At 36.1% G+C, this 14,917-nt stretch overlaps 1 protein-coding gene across 2 annotated transcripts in view; it reads left to right on the top strand.

Moving 5' to 3' along the window:
* PLS1 (plastin 1) overlaps positions 1-11,348 on the top strand; it is a 114,247-nt gene extending 102,899 nt beyond the window's left edge. For both annotated transcript variants that reach the window (XM_010858154.1, XM_010858155.1), the window contains exons 13-16: positions 1,436-1,569; positions 2,024-2,147; positions 10,453-10,577; positions 10,807-11,348. In XM_010858154.1, the coding sequence (XP_010856456.1) occupies positions 1,436-1,569; positions 2,024-2,147; positions 10,453-10,577; positions 10,807-10,942 (519 nt within the window). In that variant the 3' untranslated portion in view covers positions 10,943-11,348. The remainder of the gene's footprint in view (positions 1-1,435; positions 1,570-2,023; positions 2,148-10,452; positions 10,578-10,806) is intronic.
* Positions 11,349-14,917: the final 3,569 nt, after the last annotated feature.

Below are 14,917 nucleotides of genomic sequence, written 5' to 3'. Positions count from 1 at the left end.
AGTTTGTTGTTCCATGTCTGGTTCTAACTGTTGCTTCTTGACCTGCATACAGATTTCTCAGGAGGCAGGTAAGGTGATCTGGTATTCCCCTCTCTTTAAGAATTTTCCACGGTTTTTTGTGATCCTAACAGTCAAAGGATTTAGCATAGTCAATGAAGCAGAATCAGATGTTTCTCTGGAATTCTTTTGCTTTTTCGATGATCCAACAGATGTTGGCAATTTGATTTCTGGTTCCTCTGCCTTTTCTCAATCCAGCTTGTACTTCTGGAAGTTCTCAGTTCATGTATTGTTGAAGTCTCACTTGAAGGATTCTGAGCATTACCTTGCTAGCTTGTGAAATGAGCACAGTTGTGTGGCAGTCTGAACATTCCTTGGCATTGCCCTTCCTTGGGATTGAGCATATATATGTGCATACACATATGGGGCATATATATATGTGTGTGTATATGTATATATATATGTATACACTCATTTGTGTGTGTATATGTATATGTATATACACACACAAATGAGTGTGTGTTCTGAGATAAGTATAATACTAGATGACTGGAAATAATGAACTTCTGTAGAGGCTAGGATAGACAAAAACTTTTTAATTGTACTTTTATCACTGGAAAGAAGTAGTTAGATAGTTTACTTGGTATTCATGCATCAGATTCTTACTATAGGGGACAGGGCTTCCCTGGTGGCTCAGATGGTAAAGAATCTGCCTGCAATGCAGGAGACCTGGGTTCGATCCCTGGCTTGGGAAAATCCCCTGGAGAAGGAAATGGCTATCCTCGTTTGTGCATTTTATAGTTTTTTTCCTTTAAAAGGAGCTTATGTATGATTGGCAAAAGAAGGTTCATAAAATGCTAAGTAGAAGATGGTGCATAAGCATTATAAGATAATCATGATTGGAAGTTCAACAAAGAAGCAAAGTTCAAAAAGAAGCAGATGATATAGTTAAGGTTAATCCTTTTTTGAAAATCATTGGCTAAAAGCTTAATTTTAAAGGATGGGTGAGATCTAGATATAAAATATTAGAGATGAAGTTAGATTCTTAAACAATTTCGCTGTTCACTAATTTTAAATGTAGACAAAAGAACACTGATTACCTCAACTGATGGAATACAGAAAACTAGGTTTTTAGTTTCAGATTTACCACTAATTCACTGTGTCATCTTGGACAGTCAAGACAGTCAAGAATAAGAGAGGATCTTTAAACTTTTCAGTCAGTTGTTTCCTTACCTGGTTAACCCCTTGGTGATCTGATATTTTCAGCTATAAAATGGAATAGTTATTTCCTAATTTCACTGGTTACTAGGATATGAAATTGTTATAAATTTTCAGTGTCATCACAAGTATTTTTCAGATGACTGAACTAAGCTGGCCTATTCAAGAAATACATTAAAAAATTTGTCGTGATACCTAAACTTTTATTTACTATTTACAGATTGAAAACTGTAACTATGCAGTGGAACTTGGGAAGAATAAGGCCAAATTCTCCTTGGTTGGCATTGCTGGGCAGGACTTAAATGAAGGAAATTCAACACTCACTCTGGCATTGGTGTGGCAGCTGATGAGAAGGTAAAGACTGACTTGTTTGTGGCATCACTATCAGTTTCCTTCAACAAGTCATTTGAAGTAAAATTTTAGCTACTTTTGTAGAATAGCAAACACAGAAGAAATATACAATGCAAAATATATTGTTAATGATTTGTTGTTGACAATAAATTTTTTATGTTTACTTTGTTTTGAAAGTGACTCAATCTCTAGAAACACAATTATTCTTATTTAATGCCTCTGAAAAACTGCTTAGTAAAGAGTTGTTTTAATTTTTTAATATACTAGATAGTATTTTTTGTTTCTGATTACTGAACTCTGTGACTTTGGAATCTACTAAGTGCAAATACGAGAGTAAAATTAGAAATATTTATTAGAATTGAAATATTTCTTAAATATTCATCTAAATATTGATATAAATGATATAAGAGTAAATTTCACCACTTTCAGCCTTAAATATGTATCTTTTCTGTTACAGGTACACACTGAATGTGTTATCGGATCTTGGAGAGGGTGAAAAAGTAAATGATGCAATTATCATTGAATGGGTCAATCAGACTCTTAAAAGTGCAAACAAAAATACTTTCATTTCCAGCTTTAAGGTAATCAAAAGCTATTTTAAAATTTGGGAGGGGTAAGAAATTACGTTTAGGAAAGAATTTTTATTGGGGATTACACTGACTTAGGTTTTGTTAAAACACCCAGTTGATGAGCTTAGGCATACTGATTATTTGGGATGTGTAAACCAGAAATATTTAATTTGAATTAATATATTTTGACTGGTTATCCTATTGAATATAAATGCAGGTTAATATTATGGGACTCTAGTCATATAATGTTCAAGAAGAAATTGAGCCAAAAATCCAATTGTCAAAGGAAAGAGAAAGATAAATAGCTATTGTTTATATAGGACTATAATGTTTTGTGCTCCTTAGCAGCAGTCTCAGAATTGTATTGACATCATTTCCAAGGCATAACAGAGCCAGCCAAACCGATTCAAGTGGGAATTGAGAAAACTGGTAGGAAAAAAAAAATCAAATCCTGTCATCTGGCTTCATAATGGCACTTACCACTCACTTCCGAGCATTTGTGGATCATTTGTAAAGCACTCAGAATGTAGCCTGCACATACATACTGACTAATTTTCATGCATTTCCACTGTGTTTTGCTTTTGCATGTAAGCTGATAGTAGCTACAAATAAGCATGTCTGCTTGTTCACATCCATTCAGTGAGCCTTGTGTTTGTGATTTTATTATATGTGAAAATTTAGCCTTCAATTTGTATTTTTTTTAGTGACTGAAGAGTGCAAACAGATGAAACCCTAAACTCGCCCCAAAGTTATCTACTCATTTTTACTTTCTTCTTTGTCTTTGCTATATGTGTTTGACAATATGGTAGAGCAGAAGAAATGTCAGAAATTGATAAATTCAATCTTCTTTTCTTTACCAAAAACTGAGCTGGATGTTGGCAGAGATGTCACAAAGTCCTAGTTCAACAGTGTTTCTTTCTTTTCCATCTTGTAAGGAACTAATTACATTGAGTTTTTATTGTTGCTGATATAAAAAGAAAATAATTTTTAGGCCATGATTTGTCTTTATATAAAACACAACTTAAAATGTAAGGCAGGAAGGGGGATATATAAAACTCTCTAATTGACAGATACTCTTTAAAATTGTTATACTGAAATTAAATTCATTTGTACATTAGTTTGTGAAAAATAATAAGCATATAGATCATTAAATATAATAGATAATATCTAGAAGCAAATTAATAAAACATTTTTGAGGTCTTAGCTATTAAGTAACATTTTTAGGTAAAGAAAGGATGTAAGAAATTATTTCAGCTCTCAGAGTATTTGCCATTTATTTGAGAGATAAGATTGGTATAACTGAGGAAGTAATACTACTACAGGGTAAACGTTAAAATCCAAAGATATAATACAACTAATATTATGGGAAAATTTAACGCATTTCCAAATGAATGGTCAGTTGAAGGGTAGATGGAGAAAGCTGGATTTTATTTGAGCATCAGAGATAGAGGCAGGATTTGAATGCATGGAGAACAAGGCTTCCCAGGTGGTGCGGTGGTGAAGAATCTGCCTGCAAAGAGTTGGATGTGACCCAGCACACAGGCACCAAAGAACAAAAGGGTAATAATAAGCTAGAAGAGGGTCCACCTTGAATAAAGGTAAGTCTCAGAAGTTTAGAAGTAGTTTGGATAGACAGAATGGTTCCTAAGGGATGTGGTGCAAGATATAGGCTGGGCCAAGACTGTGGAGGTGTTGCAGGAAGGGGTCTAGATAGAGCCCGAGAATGGGCTCTTGTCTAACACTTGTAAATGAATTGTCTGAGGAGACACATGTGCTGACAAAGCAAGAGATCTTATTGGGAAGGAGCGCCTGGGCGGAGAGTGTCAGGGTAAGGGAAACCAGGAGGACTGCTCTGCCACGTGGCTCTTAGTCTCAGGTTTTATGGTAATTGGGTTAGTTTCTGGATTGTCTTTGGCCAATCATTCTGACTTAGGGTCTTTCCTGGTGGTGCACCCAGCACTCAGCCAAGATGGATTCCAGAGAGGAGGATTCTGGGAGGTTGGTAGGACACGTGCCATCTCCTTTTGACCTTTCCCAAATGCTTTTGGTTGGTGGCGGCTTGTTAGTTCCATGTTCGTTACCAGGACCTCCTGACATAAAATAACTCATGCAAATGGTTATTGTGGTGCCTGGCCAGGGTGGGCAGTTTCAGTCAATGTTTCCCCTAATAGAGAAATCTGGCTTTAAAGAGGATATTGATAAGGCAAGTAATGTAAGCAAAGTATTTTAGAAATACTGTTGTGAAGGTAGGGAGTATGACAGGAGGAAGAGTCATGTTAAGTGCAAGGAAGCTATTGAGGCAGAACTCAAGGTAATACAGATCCTGGGTAGGGGTGGGAAATGGGCACTGGGATCTGTAAGAATGGATGTGTGTCTGTGTGTGTGTTAATCAGTTGTGTCCAACTTTTTGTGACCCCATGGACTGTAGCCCACCAGGCTCCTCTGTCCATGGAATTCTCCAGACAAGAATACTGGAGTGAGTAGCCATTCCCTTCTCCAGGGGATCTTCCCGAACTAGGGATCTAATCACCATCTCCTGCACTGCAGGCAGATTCTTTTCTATCTAAGCCACCAGGGAAGCCCAAGAATGGATAGTTACTTGCAAAAAAATAGGTAGGATTTGGCTTCTTAACTTAGGGATGCACAGGAAGGAGAGGAGTTATTTAAATGGACAAGTTATTTAACTTATCTAATACTCTTTTGCTTATAAAGTTGAGAGAATTAAAAGAAACAATATGTTAGTATAGTGATACATAGGAATCAGTCAATGGTAATTATGATTATTGTTATTGGCTGACATACCACCTCCTTATCTTCTTGGTGAGAAAAAAAAAACTGGGTATTTGGGGCCTGGGTAATAAAAAGTGGGGATGTCTGAGATACAGCTGCTTTCTAAACAGGCAGTGAATTTAACAATCATTTTTCAACTTATTGAATTTGAGGTAATTTTCAGGAAATTAGTTGGATTAAAAGAGATATTAAAACTAGAATTACAACTTGGTGATCAGTTGAACAGAAGAGACAGTTGAAAAATGGGGGCTTCCCTGATGGATCAGAGGGTAAAGAATCCACCTGCAATGAAGCAGGCACAGGAGACCCGGATTCAATTCCTGGGTTGGGAAGATTCCCAGGAGGAAATGGCAACCCACTCTAGTATTTGTGCCTGAAAAATCCTATGGATAGAGGAGCTCCAGGCTACAGTCTAAAGGGTCACAATGAGTCGGACATGACTGAGTGACTAACACATACACACAGACACACACACACACACACACAAACCATTTAAGGGGGATGGCTTAAGAGAAAAGCAGACTTGAGACTATGGGTTTACTAGAACTGAGGTGGAAAAAACATATTGCAAAAGTGCTTGGCATTTACATATGTTTGATAATAAAACCTTTAGACAGAATATAAATAATTAAGAAATATAGCAGTGAATGCTAAAAAATATCTGGGCTAGGGAGGTTTCTTCCAGTTTGGTATGTTATATTTGAAAGCTATAATAAGTGGTACTAGTAAGAATCTATTAATCAAGGCAGTGCTGTACCCAGAAATTTTAGAAAAGACAAATTTACCCCTTTTAGTAGCAATGTTACTTTTCCTCACCAAGAAGATAAGGAGGTGGTATGTCAGTCAATAATGATAATCATAATTACCATTGACTGATTCCTATGTGTCACTATACGAACACATTGTTTCTTTTAATTCTCTCTTTTAATTCTATTAATTCACTTTTAATTCTATAAGCAAAAAGTTTTAGAAAAGTTAAATAACTTGTCCACTGTCATTGAATGTTAAGCAGAATAGCTGGATTTCACATCCAGATCTAACTGCAGGTTGAAAGCTAAGCTATGGTGTTGTTAGCCCTGGGTTTGACATAGGCTTAGCTACTTATTAGCTGTGTGACATACTGCTCATTAATTCTGTAAATATTCAACGCTTCTTCAGTTCAGTCGCTCAGTCGTGTCTGACTCTTTGCGACCCCATGAATTGCAGCACGCCAGGCCTCCCTGTCCATCACCAATTCCTGGAGTTCACCCAAACTCTTGTCCATCGTGTCGGTGATGCCATCCACCCATTTCATCCTCTGTTGTCCCCTTCTCCTCCTGCCCCCAATCCCTCCCAGCATCAGAGTCTTTTCCAATGAGTCAACTCTTTGCATGAGGTGGCTAAAGTATTGGAGTTTCAGCTTTAGCATTATTCCTTCCAAAGAACACCCAGGACTGATCTCTTTTAGAATGGACTGACTGGCTCTCCTTGAAGTCCAAGGGACTCTCAAGAGTCTTCTCCAACACCACAGTTCAAAAGCATCAATTCTTGTGTATCAAATTAAGAAATGTGTATCAAATTAACAAATTAATAATTTTCACTATCTTGAAAATCAAGCCAAACTCTAGACAAGTTGTCTATAAGATTCTGGCATTCTTTTTGCTTAAGTAATTTCTATGTGATTAACTTAAAGAAAGTGAAAGAAAAATGATGAAAATGTATTTATATACTAAACTAAGGGAGATATGCAGATAACACCACCCTTATGGCAGAAAGTGAAGAGGAACTCAAAAGCCTCTTGATGAAAGTGAAAGAGGAGAGTTAAAAAAGTTGGCTTAAAGCTCAACATTCAGAAAACGAAGATCATGGCATCTGGTCCCATCACTTCATGGGAAATAGATGGAGAAACAGTGGAAACGGTGGCAGACTTTATTTTTTTGGGCTCCAAAATCACTGCAGATGGTGATTGCAGCCATGAAATTAAATGAACTCCTTGGAAGCAAAGTTATGACCAACCTAGACAGCATATTAAAAAGCAGAGACATTACCTTGCCAACAAAGGTCCGTCTAGTCAAGGCTATGGTTTTTCCAGTAGTCATGTATGGATGTGACAGTTGGACTGTGAAGAAGGTTGAGCGCCGAAGAATTGATGCTTTTGAACTGTGGTGTTGGAGAAGACTCTTGAGAATCCCTTGGACTGCAAGGAGATCCAACCAGTCTATTCTAAAGGAGATCAGTCCTGGGTGTTCTTTGGAAGGAATGATGCTAAAACTGAAACTCCAGTACTTTGGCCACCTCATGTGAAGAGTTGACTCATTGGAAAAGACTCTGATGCTGGGAGGGATTGGAGGCAGGAGAAGGGGACTACAGAGGATGAGATGGGTGGATGACATCACTGACTCGATGGACAAGAGTTTGGGTGAACTCCAGGAGTTGGTGATGGACAGGGAGGCCTGGCGTGCTGCGATTCATGGGATCGCAAAGAGTCGGACATGACTGAGTGACTAAACTGACTGGACTGAACTGAAGGGTTTTACCATAACCCCTGCTCCTTTTGCAGTAAAATGTCTTTCGCTGATCATATGCAAATCAGAGGAGTTGGACGATAGGTCTGTTGTTTTTTTCTGGAAACAGGAAGATAAGGGATCCAATATAATCTTTAGAAACTTAAATTTTTCATTCAACTTAGTAAGTTTTTCACAAGATGAATCATAAGGAAATAGGTGAGAAAATCCTTGTTTCCTAAATCTAAGTTAAGAAATATCTAAAATACCACAAAAAGGTATAAAGTTTCAGCTATAAGATGAATTGAGGGGAGGAGGGGAAGGGGGAGACAGAGGATGAGATGGTTGGATGGCATCTCAATGGACATTATTTTGAGCAGCCTCCAGGATAGGCCTGGCATGCTGCAGTCCATGGGGGTCTCAAAAAGTTGGACACAACTGAGCAACTGAATAACAATAAAAAGACGAATACGGTCCAAAGACCTAATGTATAACATGGTAACTATAGTTAACACTATTTTAATATAACTGAGATTGGCTGAGAGAGTAGAACTTATTTGTTTTCACACACAATATATATATACAGAAGTGAGTGACAAATGTATTAACTAGATGGGAGGAATCTTTTCACAATGTGTAGGTATACCAAATAATCAAGATGTACATTTTAAGTACCTTAGAATTTTGTCAATTTTAACTCAATAAAGCTGAAAAAAGAACAATTTTCCCCAAACTTAAAAAACTCTCCTAAGTATGTAAATAATCAAAATATAACAAAATTAAGCCACATGTCTGTTTTTGAACCACCATAGAAATATTATATGAAAGTAAGCACACAGAAAATTTTAGTTTATTATAGAATGACATGCATGTTAAGCTTTTAGAAAGTGTAATATGTAATTAGATTCTTGTAGGAAGCTTATTAAAAATGTAGATTCCTTGCCCCATCCACAAATAACCTCTCGTTACTCTAAGTGCAGGGATTAATTTGTACTTTTAATAAGCATCTTAGGCGACTTTCATGTAGGTGGTCTGCAGACTGTACATTAAGAAAACATGTGTGAGATTTTTTTGGAAATAGAAAAGATGCCCCTAAAACAGAAGCTGGATTACTAGCATCATAAAGGACCCTAAAGTGTGTGTTAGTCACTCAGTCGTGTCCGACTCTTTGTGACCCATGGCCTATAGCCCACCAGACTCTTCTATCTTCTTCACTCCAAAAAACCCATTTCATAAAATGAACATTCTAGAAAATGAAGAATATAATTTTTTAAAAATAAATGTAGCAGTTCATAGATCCCAGCCCTCAAAAAGAACTCTGCATTCTTCACATAGCTTCAAATTGTTTTATCAGTTATTAAGATCCACATTTGGCCAGGAACTGTACTAGATGTTTTCATTTAATATTCCCAAGAATCCTGTGATATTTCCATTGTAGTGATTAGGAAAACGGTGCTTTTGGCTTCAAGTAAGAAGGCAATGGCACCCCACTCCAGTACTCTTGCCTGGAGAATCCCAGGGACGGGGGAGCCTGGTGGGCTGCCGTCTATGGGGTCACACAGAGTCGGACACGACTGAAGTGACTTAGCAGCAGGAGCAGCAGCAAGAGATACTCAACTTAAAATGAGTTAAACCAAAAGGAAAGGTACAGAGAAATAGCAGAGATCCAGAAGTAGGGCAGACATCAGGATTGGCTGCGCCAGTAATTGAAGAATGTCTTTCAGGTCTTTATCATCTCTGCTTTGCCATCCAAAGGGCCAGCTTCCTTCTAAAGCTGGTTTTCCTCTTATCTTCGGATAGCTGCTTGTTGTGACAAACATTTCATCCTCTCATTTACATTCAGGAAGGGGTGTTGCTAGCTTTCCATAGCTCTTCTTGAATATAAAAATTAAGCCCAGATAAATCACTATAGCAATCAGATGTGATTCCTCTCATTAACTCTTTGACTATTTTTTCCAATCTTTTTCATTCTTGTCTGCCTAATGAGTCTTTTAGACATTTTCTTCCTAAATTTCTGCCCCCACCAAAATTTTAATGCCATAGATATTAGTGTATCTGTTATTTACAGTATGCTCTATACATAAAAAGTAAGTTTACCACCTCACCCACAGAATAAATGGTCTACACTAATTCAGGGTCACCCTTGGAGCTGTGGTGGGGTTAGTTTTCCTTGAAGCACACATCCATGTGTGGGAGGTATGCATTCAGAATAAAAATGTGGCTTCTGTCAGGATGGGGAAAGTAGTGAAGAATGAGTGGGCTCTGGTGCAAGCAACAGGTGCCACTATTCATGCTGAGAGACAGAACAAATAATTTGTTCAAGTACTGATAAATGGTAAAATCAATTCAGACCATGATTTCTGACTTCAATAGCAAAGTTCTATCCATTAGAATTTCGTTGTTCATTTTTAGTTGCTTTGACAGTAACATCAAAACTGAAGAATCCTGGGCATTAGAGTTGGACAGCTATATGTTCAAATACTGGTTCTGTATGGACTGGTTGTGGAATAGGTCTTTTGAGCTCTCTGACCTTCATGTTCTTCATCTTAAAAGAGAGATTCTAATTTCTTTATTACCAGACTGTTAGGATTAAACAAAAACATGTAAAGCAACAAGAATAATGCCTTTGTAAATATTAGTTCCTTTTCATTTTTTTTTTCTGAAAAATATTAAGTGAAGTCTTAGGAATCCATGGTCTAAGATAAAGAATACTGCTAGAATTTGTAAAACTGTTGATTTAAATTTCATCTATTCCCTTTTGAAAGTTGTTTGTTTTTTATAGAATGGATACTGTAGTTAGCATACTTCAGGAACTGTCATATCCCCACACTTTATTACAGGTATGGTGACCATTCTCTATGCTGTAAGCTCAGCAAGGATAAAAGGAAAAGCATATTTTAAATGGTTTGTGATATGTGTTGGTTGCAGAATAGCTGAATGTTAAGTATAATGAAAATTTTTGAATTGCTTTTACTTATATGGTTATGACCTTCCAGTCTAACATGCACCAAAGATGTTTATGAATGTTCATCTTTATTTTCTAGGACAAATCAATTAGCACTAGCTTACCTGTCTTAGATTTAATAGATGCCATTGCACCAAATGCAGTTCGTCAAGAAATGATTAAGAGAGAAGACCTTTCTGATGAGGACAAGCTGAACAATGCTAAGTAAGCCTTATGGTTTATATTAGAACATAGTGGCTCTTTCATTCTTAATCCTTATATGTGAAGTATTATGTCCTAAAAATTGACGTTTTAAAATACAACTTATATGGGGAATATGATTTAAAGACTCAGAAACTTAATCGTAAAGTTAATCGTGTCAAAATATTTCATTCTTTTGTTAACATATATTAAGTGACAACAAATACCAAGATATTTGTCTTGTCTTTTCAAGATACGCCATTTCTGTTGCTCGAAAGATCGGTGCCCGGATATATGCCTTACCTGATGACCTTGTGGAAGTGAAACCAAAGATGGTTATGACAGTGTTTGCATGCTTAATGGGAAAAGGACTGAACAAAATAAAATAATGAAGCATTTAATATGATTTTCTGCCACATTAAACACATTGAATGTCTCACAGTTTACAGAATTCTGAAATGCAGTAGGTATAAAACCAGAGATTATTTGTATGCTCAAAATAGTTGTAGAAATCATTAATGATTTTAATAGCCTGTTCATACTAGTTAGGATTTGTTGGTCTTTTTGGATAACACAATTTACCAGTTGATACTGATAACAGAATATGTTTATTTTCAAGATGATACTTTATGATTATTTTCATTTCCTTGAAGTCTCCTTAAAACAAGACTAATTCATTCTTTTTCATGGTTCGAAAATGATCAATACAAAAATTTTTCTGCAAGCCCTGATGTGAAGTATGTTTTGATTTTGTGTGTGTGTTGATTTTGATCATAAATGTATTCAGAGTCAAAATCCAGCTTAATCCTTTTATTTTTTTCCTCCAGCTAGGTAAAGTGGTCCAAAACTTTAGCTTTTCTGTAAATTTCTATAGTGTCTAAAATTTTTAAGTGACAAGTATTGTTAACACTAAACTTTTTTTATATAAGGACTAACTCATGAATAAACTTCAAAGTTCATTCTCTTATATAAGTATTAATAGCAGGAGATTTTTACTTAACACTTAATTTTAACTACATGATACTTTATATATACTGCATGACATGCAGATATATATATATATATATAGGTAAGGTGTTATTAGAGAAATATGTGTGTGTACGTATATATATTTTGTACCTGAATTACCCAGGTTTTCTTAACTAGTATGTATACAGACAGCCCTCCATATCTGATGCATGCATATCAGATGGTCCCACATCTGTAGATTCCCACAACTGCAGATCAAAGATATTTGAAAAAAAAAAAAGAATTCCAAGAAGTTAGGAAAAGCAAAACTTAAATTTGCCAAGTGCCAGCAATAATTTCCATTGCATTTACATTGTATTTTCAACTATTTACACAGTATTTACATTGTATATTAGGTATAAGTAATCTAGAGATGATTTAAAGTACATGGGAGAATATGTGTAGGTTATATACAAATACTGTTTCATATTAAGGATGTGAGCATCTGTGGATTTTGGTATCCTTGTGGTGGGTGGGTGGGGGGTTGGTTCCTGGAACCAACCCTCTGGATACTGAAGGAAGACTGTATTGGTCGGTTAGCCAACCGTGAAATAATTATTGTGCCCCCACTAGCTGTGTAACACTTTTCAGTTTGTAGCTATCTGGTACATGAAGATTTCTTTTAGAAATATTCATTTTGGGTATGCATATAGTTACTTTTCAACTGACTTCTTTCAAATGTTTATAGCCACTGTGGCTACAGCTCTCAAGACATGTTGATGCTGTGTTGTTAGCTTCATGTTACACATGCTAATTTTTGATACTCTAGCCCTAAATAATTTAGAATATGCCTGTTAAATATCTTTAGAAGAAAGTAACACAAAGCTAATATTCAGCATATTTTCACATTTTCCCAGTTTCCTTCAAATTGGCAATGTTTGATTAATATTTATGTCACTTGGGAGTAGCGATGCTTCAGATGTATTTTTGTCTGAATTTTTGGCAATAGACCGATTCTGCTCCTAACAGGTGAATCCAGAAGTCTAGTTCCTTCATCTTCCACTGTTTGTGCCAGTGAGCAGTACTGCTGTACTACAAAAAATGCTGTCATTCTATCTCACTGTGAATGAGTAGTCTAAATCCCCCATCTACCATGGATTAGAACATTCATGTTGGTAAGAGTGAGACAACTCCTATGTTTAGAATAGAAATTTTTTTGAAAGAAACATCAACAGGTGAGACTTTGAAATATATTCTTCTATAAAAGAAATAAAAAAGATTTCCTTTCTTAATTTTATAGTTTGATGATGATTATCTTATATGAAGATGTGTTCTTGCTCTTTTGTGAGATTATTTAAATTATGTTTCCCCTTTTGATTTTTTTTTCACCATATTCGCTAAGTTCTCTAACTTACATGAAATTTGGCACTTTAGACTGTTCTTTTTCTCACAAAAAATTTAATAAAATTCTGTGTATGTACAAATGTGTCCGTATTTATTTCATTTAAAGAAAAATACATAACTTTGAAAATTAATCTCACAGACTCATTTTCCAGAAAAGACTTTGTCATAAATGGATGTTGAATTTTGCCAAAAGCTTTTTCTGCATCTACTGAGATGATCATGTGGTTTTTATCTTTCAGTTTGTTGATACGGTGCATCACATCGATTGATTTGCATGTACTGAAGAATCCTTGCATCCCTGGGATATATCCCACATGATCTTGGGGTATGATCCCTTTAAATTAAAAAAAAAAAAAAGGAACAATCCCTATGCTTGAGTAAAACAAACAAAAGTTATTATTTTGGGAGAAGCAAAGGTGGTTCTATGATCCTTTAGTAGGAAGAATTTTTGGAAAGATCAACACATGATTAGTTTAAATTTAGTCTGTGATGAAATAACTTGAGTTAATTAACTCATTAAAATAAATTCATCTATTATGACCCAGGTATAATGCTAGACACTAGAGATTCAACTGAGAAAAATATAGACAAAGTTTCCTGGCCTCATGAATCTTATTTCCTATTGGAGAAAGATGGTAAACAATAAGAGTTGCAAATGGTGATAAATGCAATAAGAGAAATAAAACAGGGTAATGTGATACAGAATTAGGAACTGGGGTAAAGATTTTAGTTTGGTAGGTCAGGAAAGGTCCCTCTAGCATTGTGATATTCAGGCTGAGATATGAATGAGGAGAAGTCTGATAATTGTTCAATAGAAGGAACAAGTGCAAAGGCTCTGAGGCAGGAAGAGTCTTGCAGGCATTTTAGGCAAAGAAATATGCAAATGTGGCCTAAGAATAGAGAGGGAGAAGAAGAGAATTTGGAGATGAAGATAGGGCCTGTTACTTATAGAACTAAATCTGAATTTTCTCTCCAACTGGAGTTGTAATGGCTCTTCTCTTTGGTACCTGAGGTTCCCTGAGTTGCTTTAAGCAATGTGCTGCTTCTGAATCTTGCATGCCATTGTTCATTATAATTCTATCACTGATTTCATATCAAAGATGAAAAATATAGAGGATCCTAAAGTACCCCAATTTATGCTGGATAAAAATGAACACAAGAAACAAGGGAATCTTTTGCATCTGGGATGATTCAAAAAGACGTCTGAAGATACAGGTGCAACACTAGCTTACTTTGAAGGAGGAAAAACCCTCTAATTCTTTAGAATGTTTCCTAAGACTAGCTCCTAAAGTACATTGGAATTCTCCTGAATCTAAAAAATCAGTCCAGCCCCTGAGGGAATCCTATGGATAAGGAATCACCTAAACCCAGAAGCTTGAAAAAACTACTGATTATAGTTCTGAGTCACCTTAATTTTTACCCTGAAACACTCTGGAACTTTTGGAAGGGTCAGGGTTAGAGTTGTTCTGCTACTGACAAAAAATTTTTTACTGAACTACAAAGAGTGTGTAAGCACGCACACATGTAAACAAATATGTACCACTGTGTTCAATGGCCAGATTTATTATGAGCAATTTTGACAGTCCACCAGATACACAAACTTAGAACTGTATTAAATATTAGAGAAGGGCAGATTTATGATCTACTAGGGATAAGAGAGGAAAAGCTAACATAATTCAATAGATAACCATTTTGAAGTAAACAGATGAAAATGTTTGGAAAGGTGGGCAGTCTAGTCTACTAAAGATCTCAGAGATGATGGAAAGAGGACTTTGCATAATGAGGACGATATATTTAGGAAATCTGGGAGTTAGTGTTGGCAGGACAGGGATGGAGCAAGTCAACTTGAAAAGAACAGGAAGTATTTCTCTCGAATATGTGATACTCAAGTAAATTTATATATTGCCTTAAAAACCCAAGCACTCGGGGCACAATTGAGATTTTTGCATAGTTGGCTGTGGAAAGCAATGAAAACGATTCGGGATACAATTTTCAGCCCCCCTCCCCCAGTT

Source organism: Bison bison, unplaced genomic scaffold, assembly GCF_000754665.1.
Source record: "Bison bison bison isolate TAMUID 2011002044 unplaced genomic scaffold, Bison_UMD1.0 scf7180017864384, whole genome shotgun sequence".
Classification (NCBI taxonomy): Eukaryota; Metazoa; Chordata; class Mammalia; order Artiodactyla; family Bovidae; genus Bison; species Bison bison.
The sequence above is the reverse complement of the archived record's forward strand: the minus strand, read 5'-3'. Positions and strand labels throughout refer to the sequence as shown.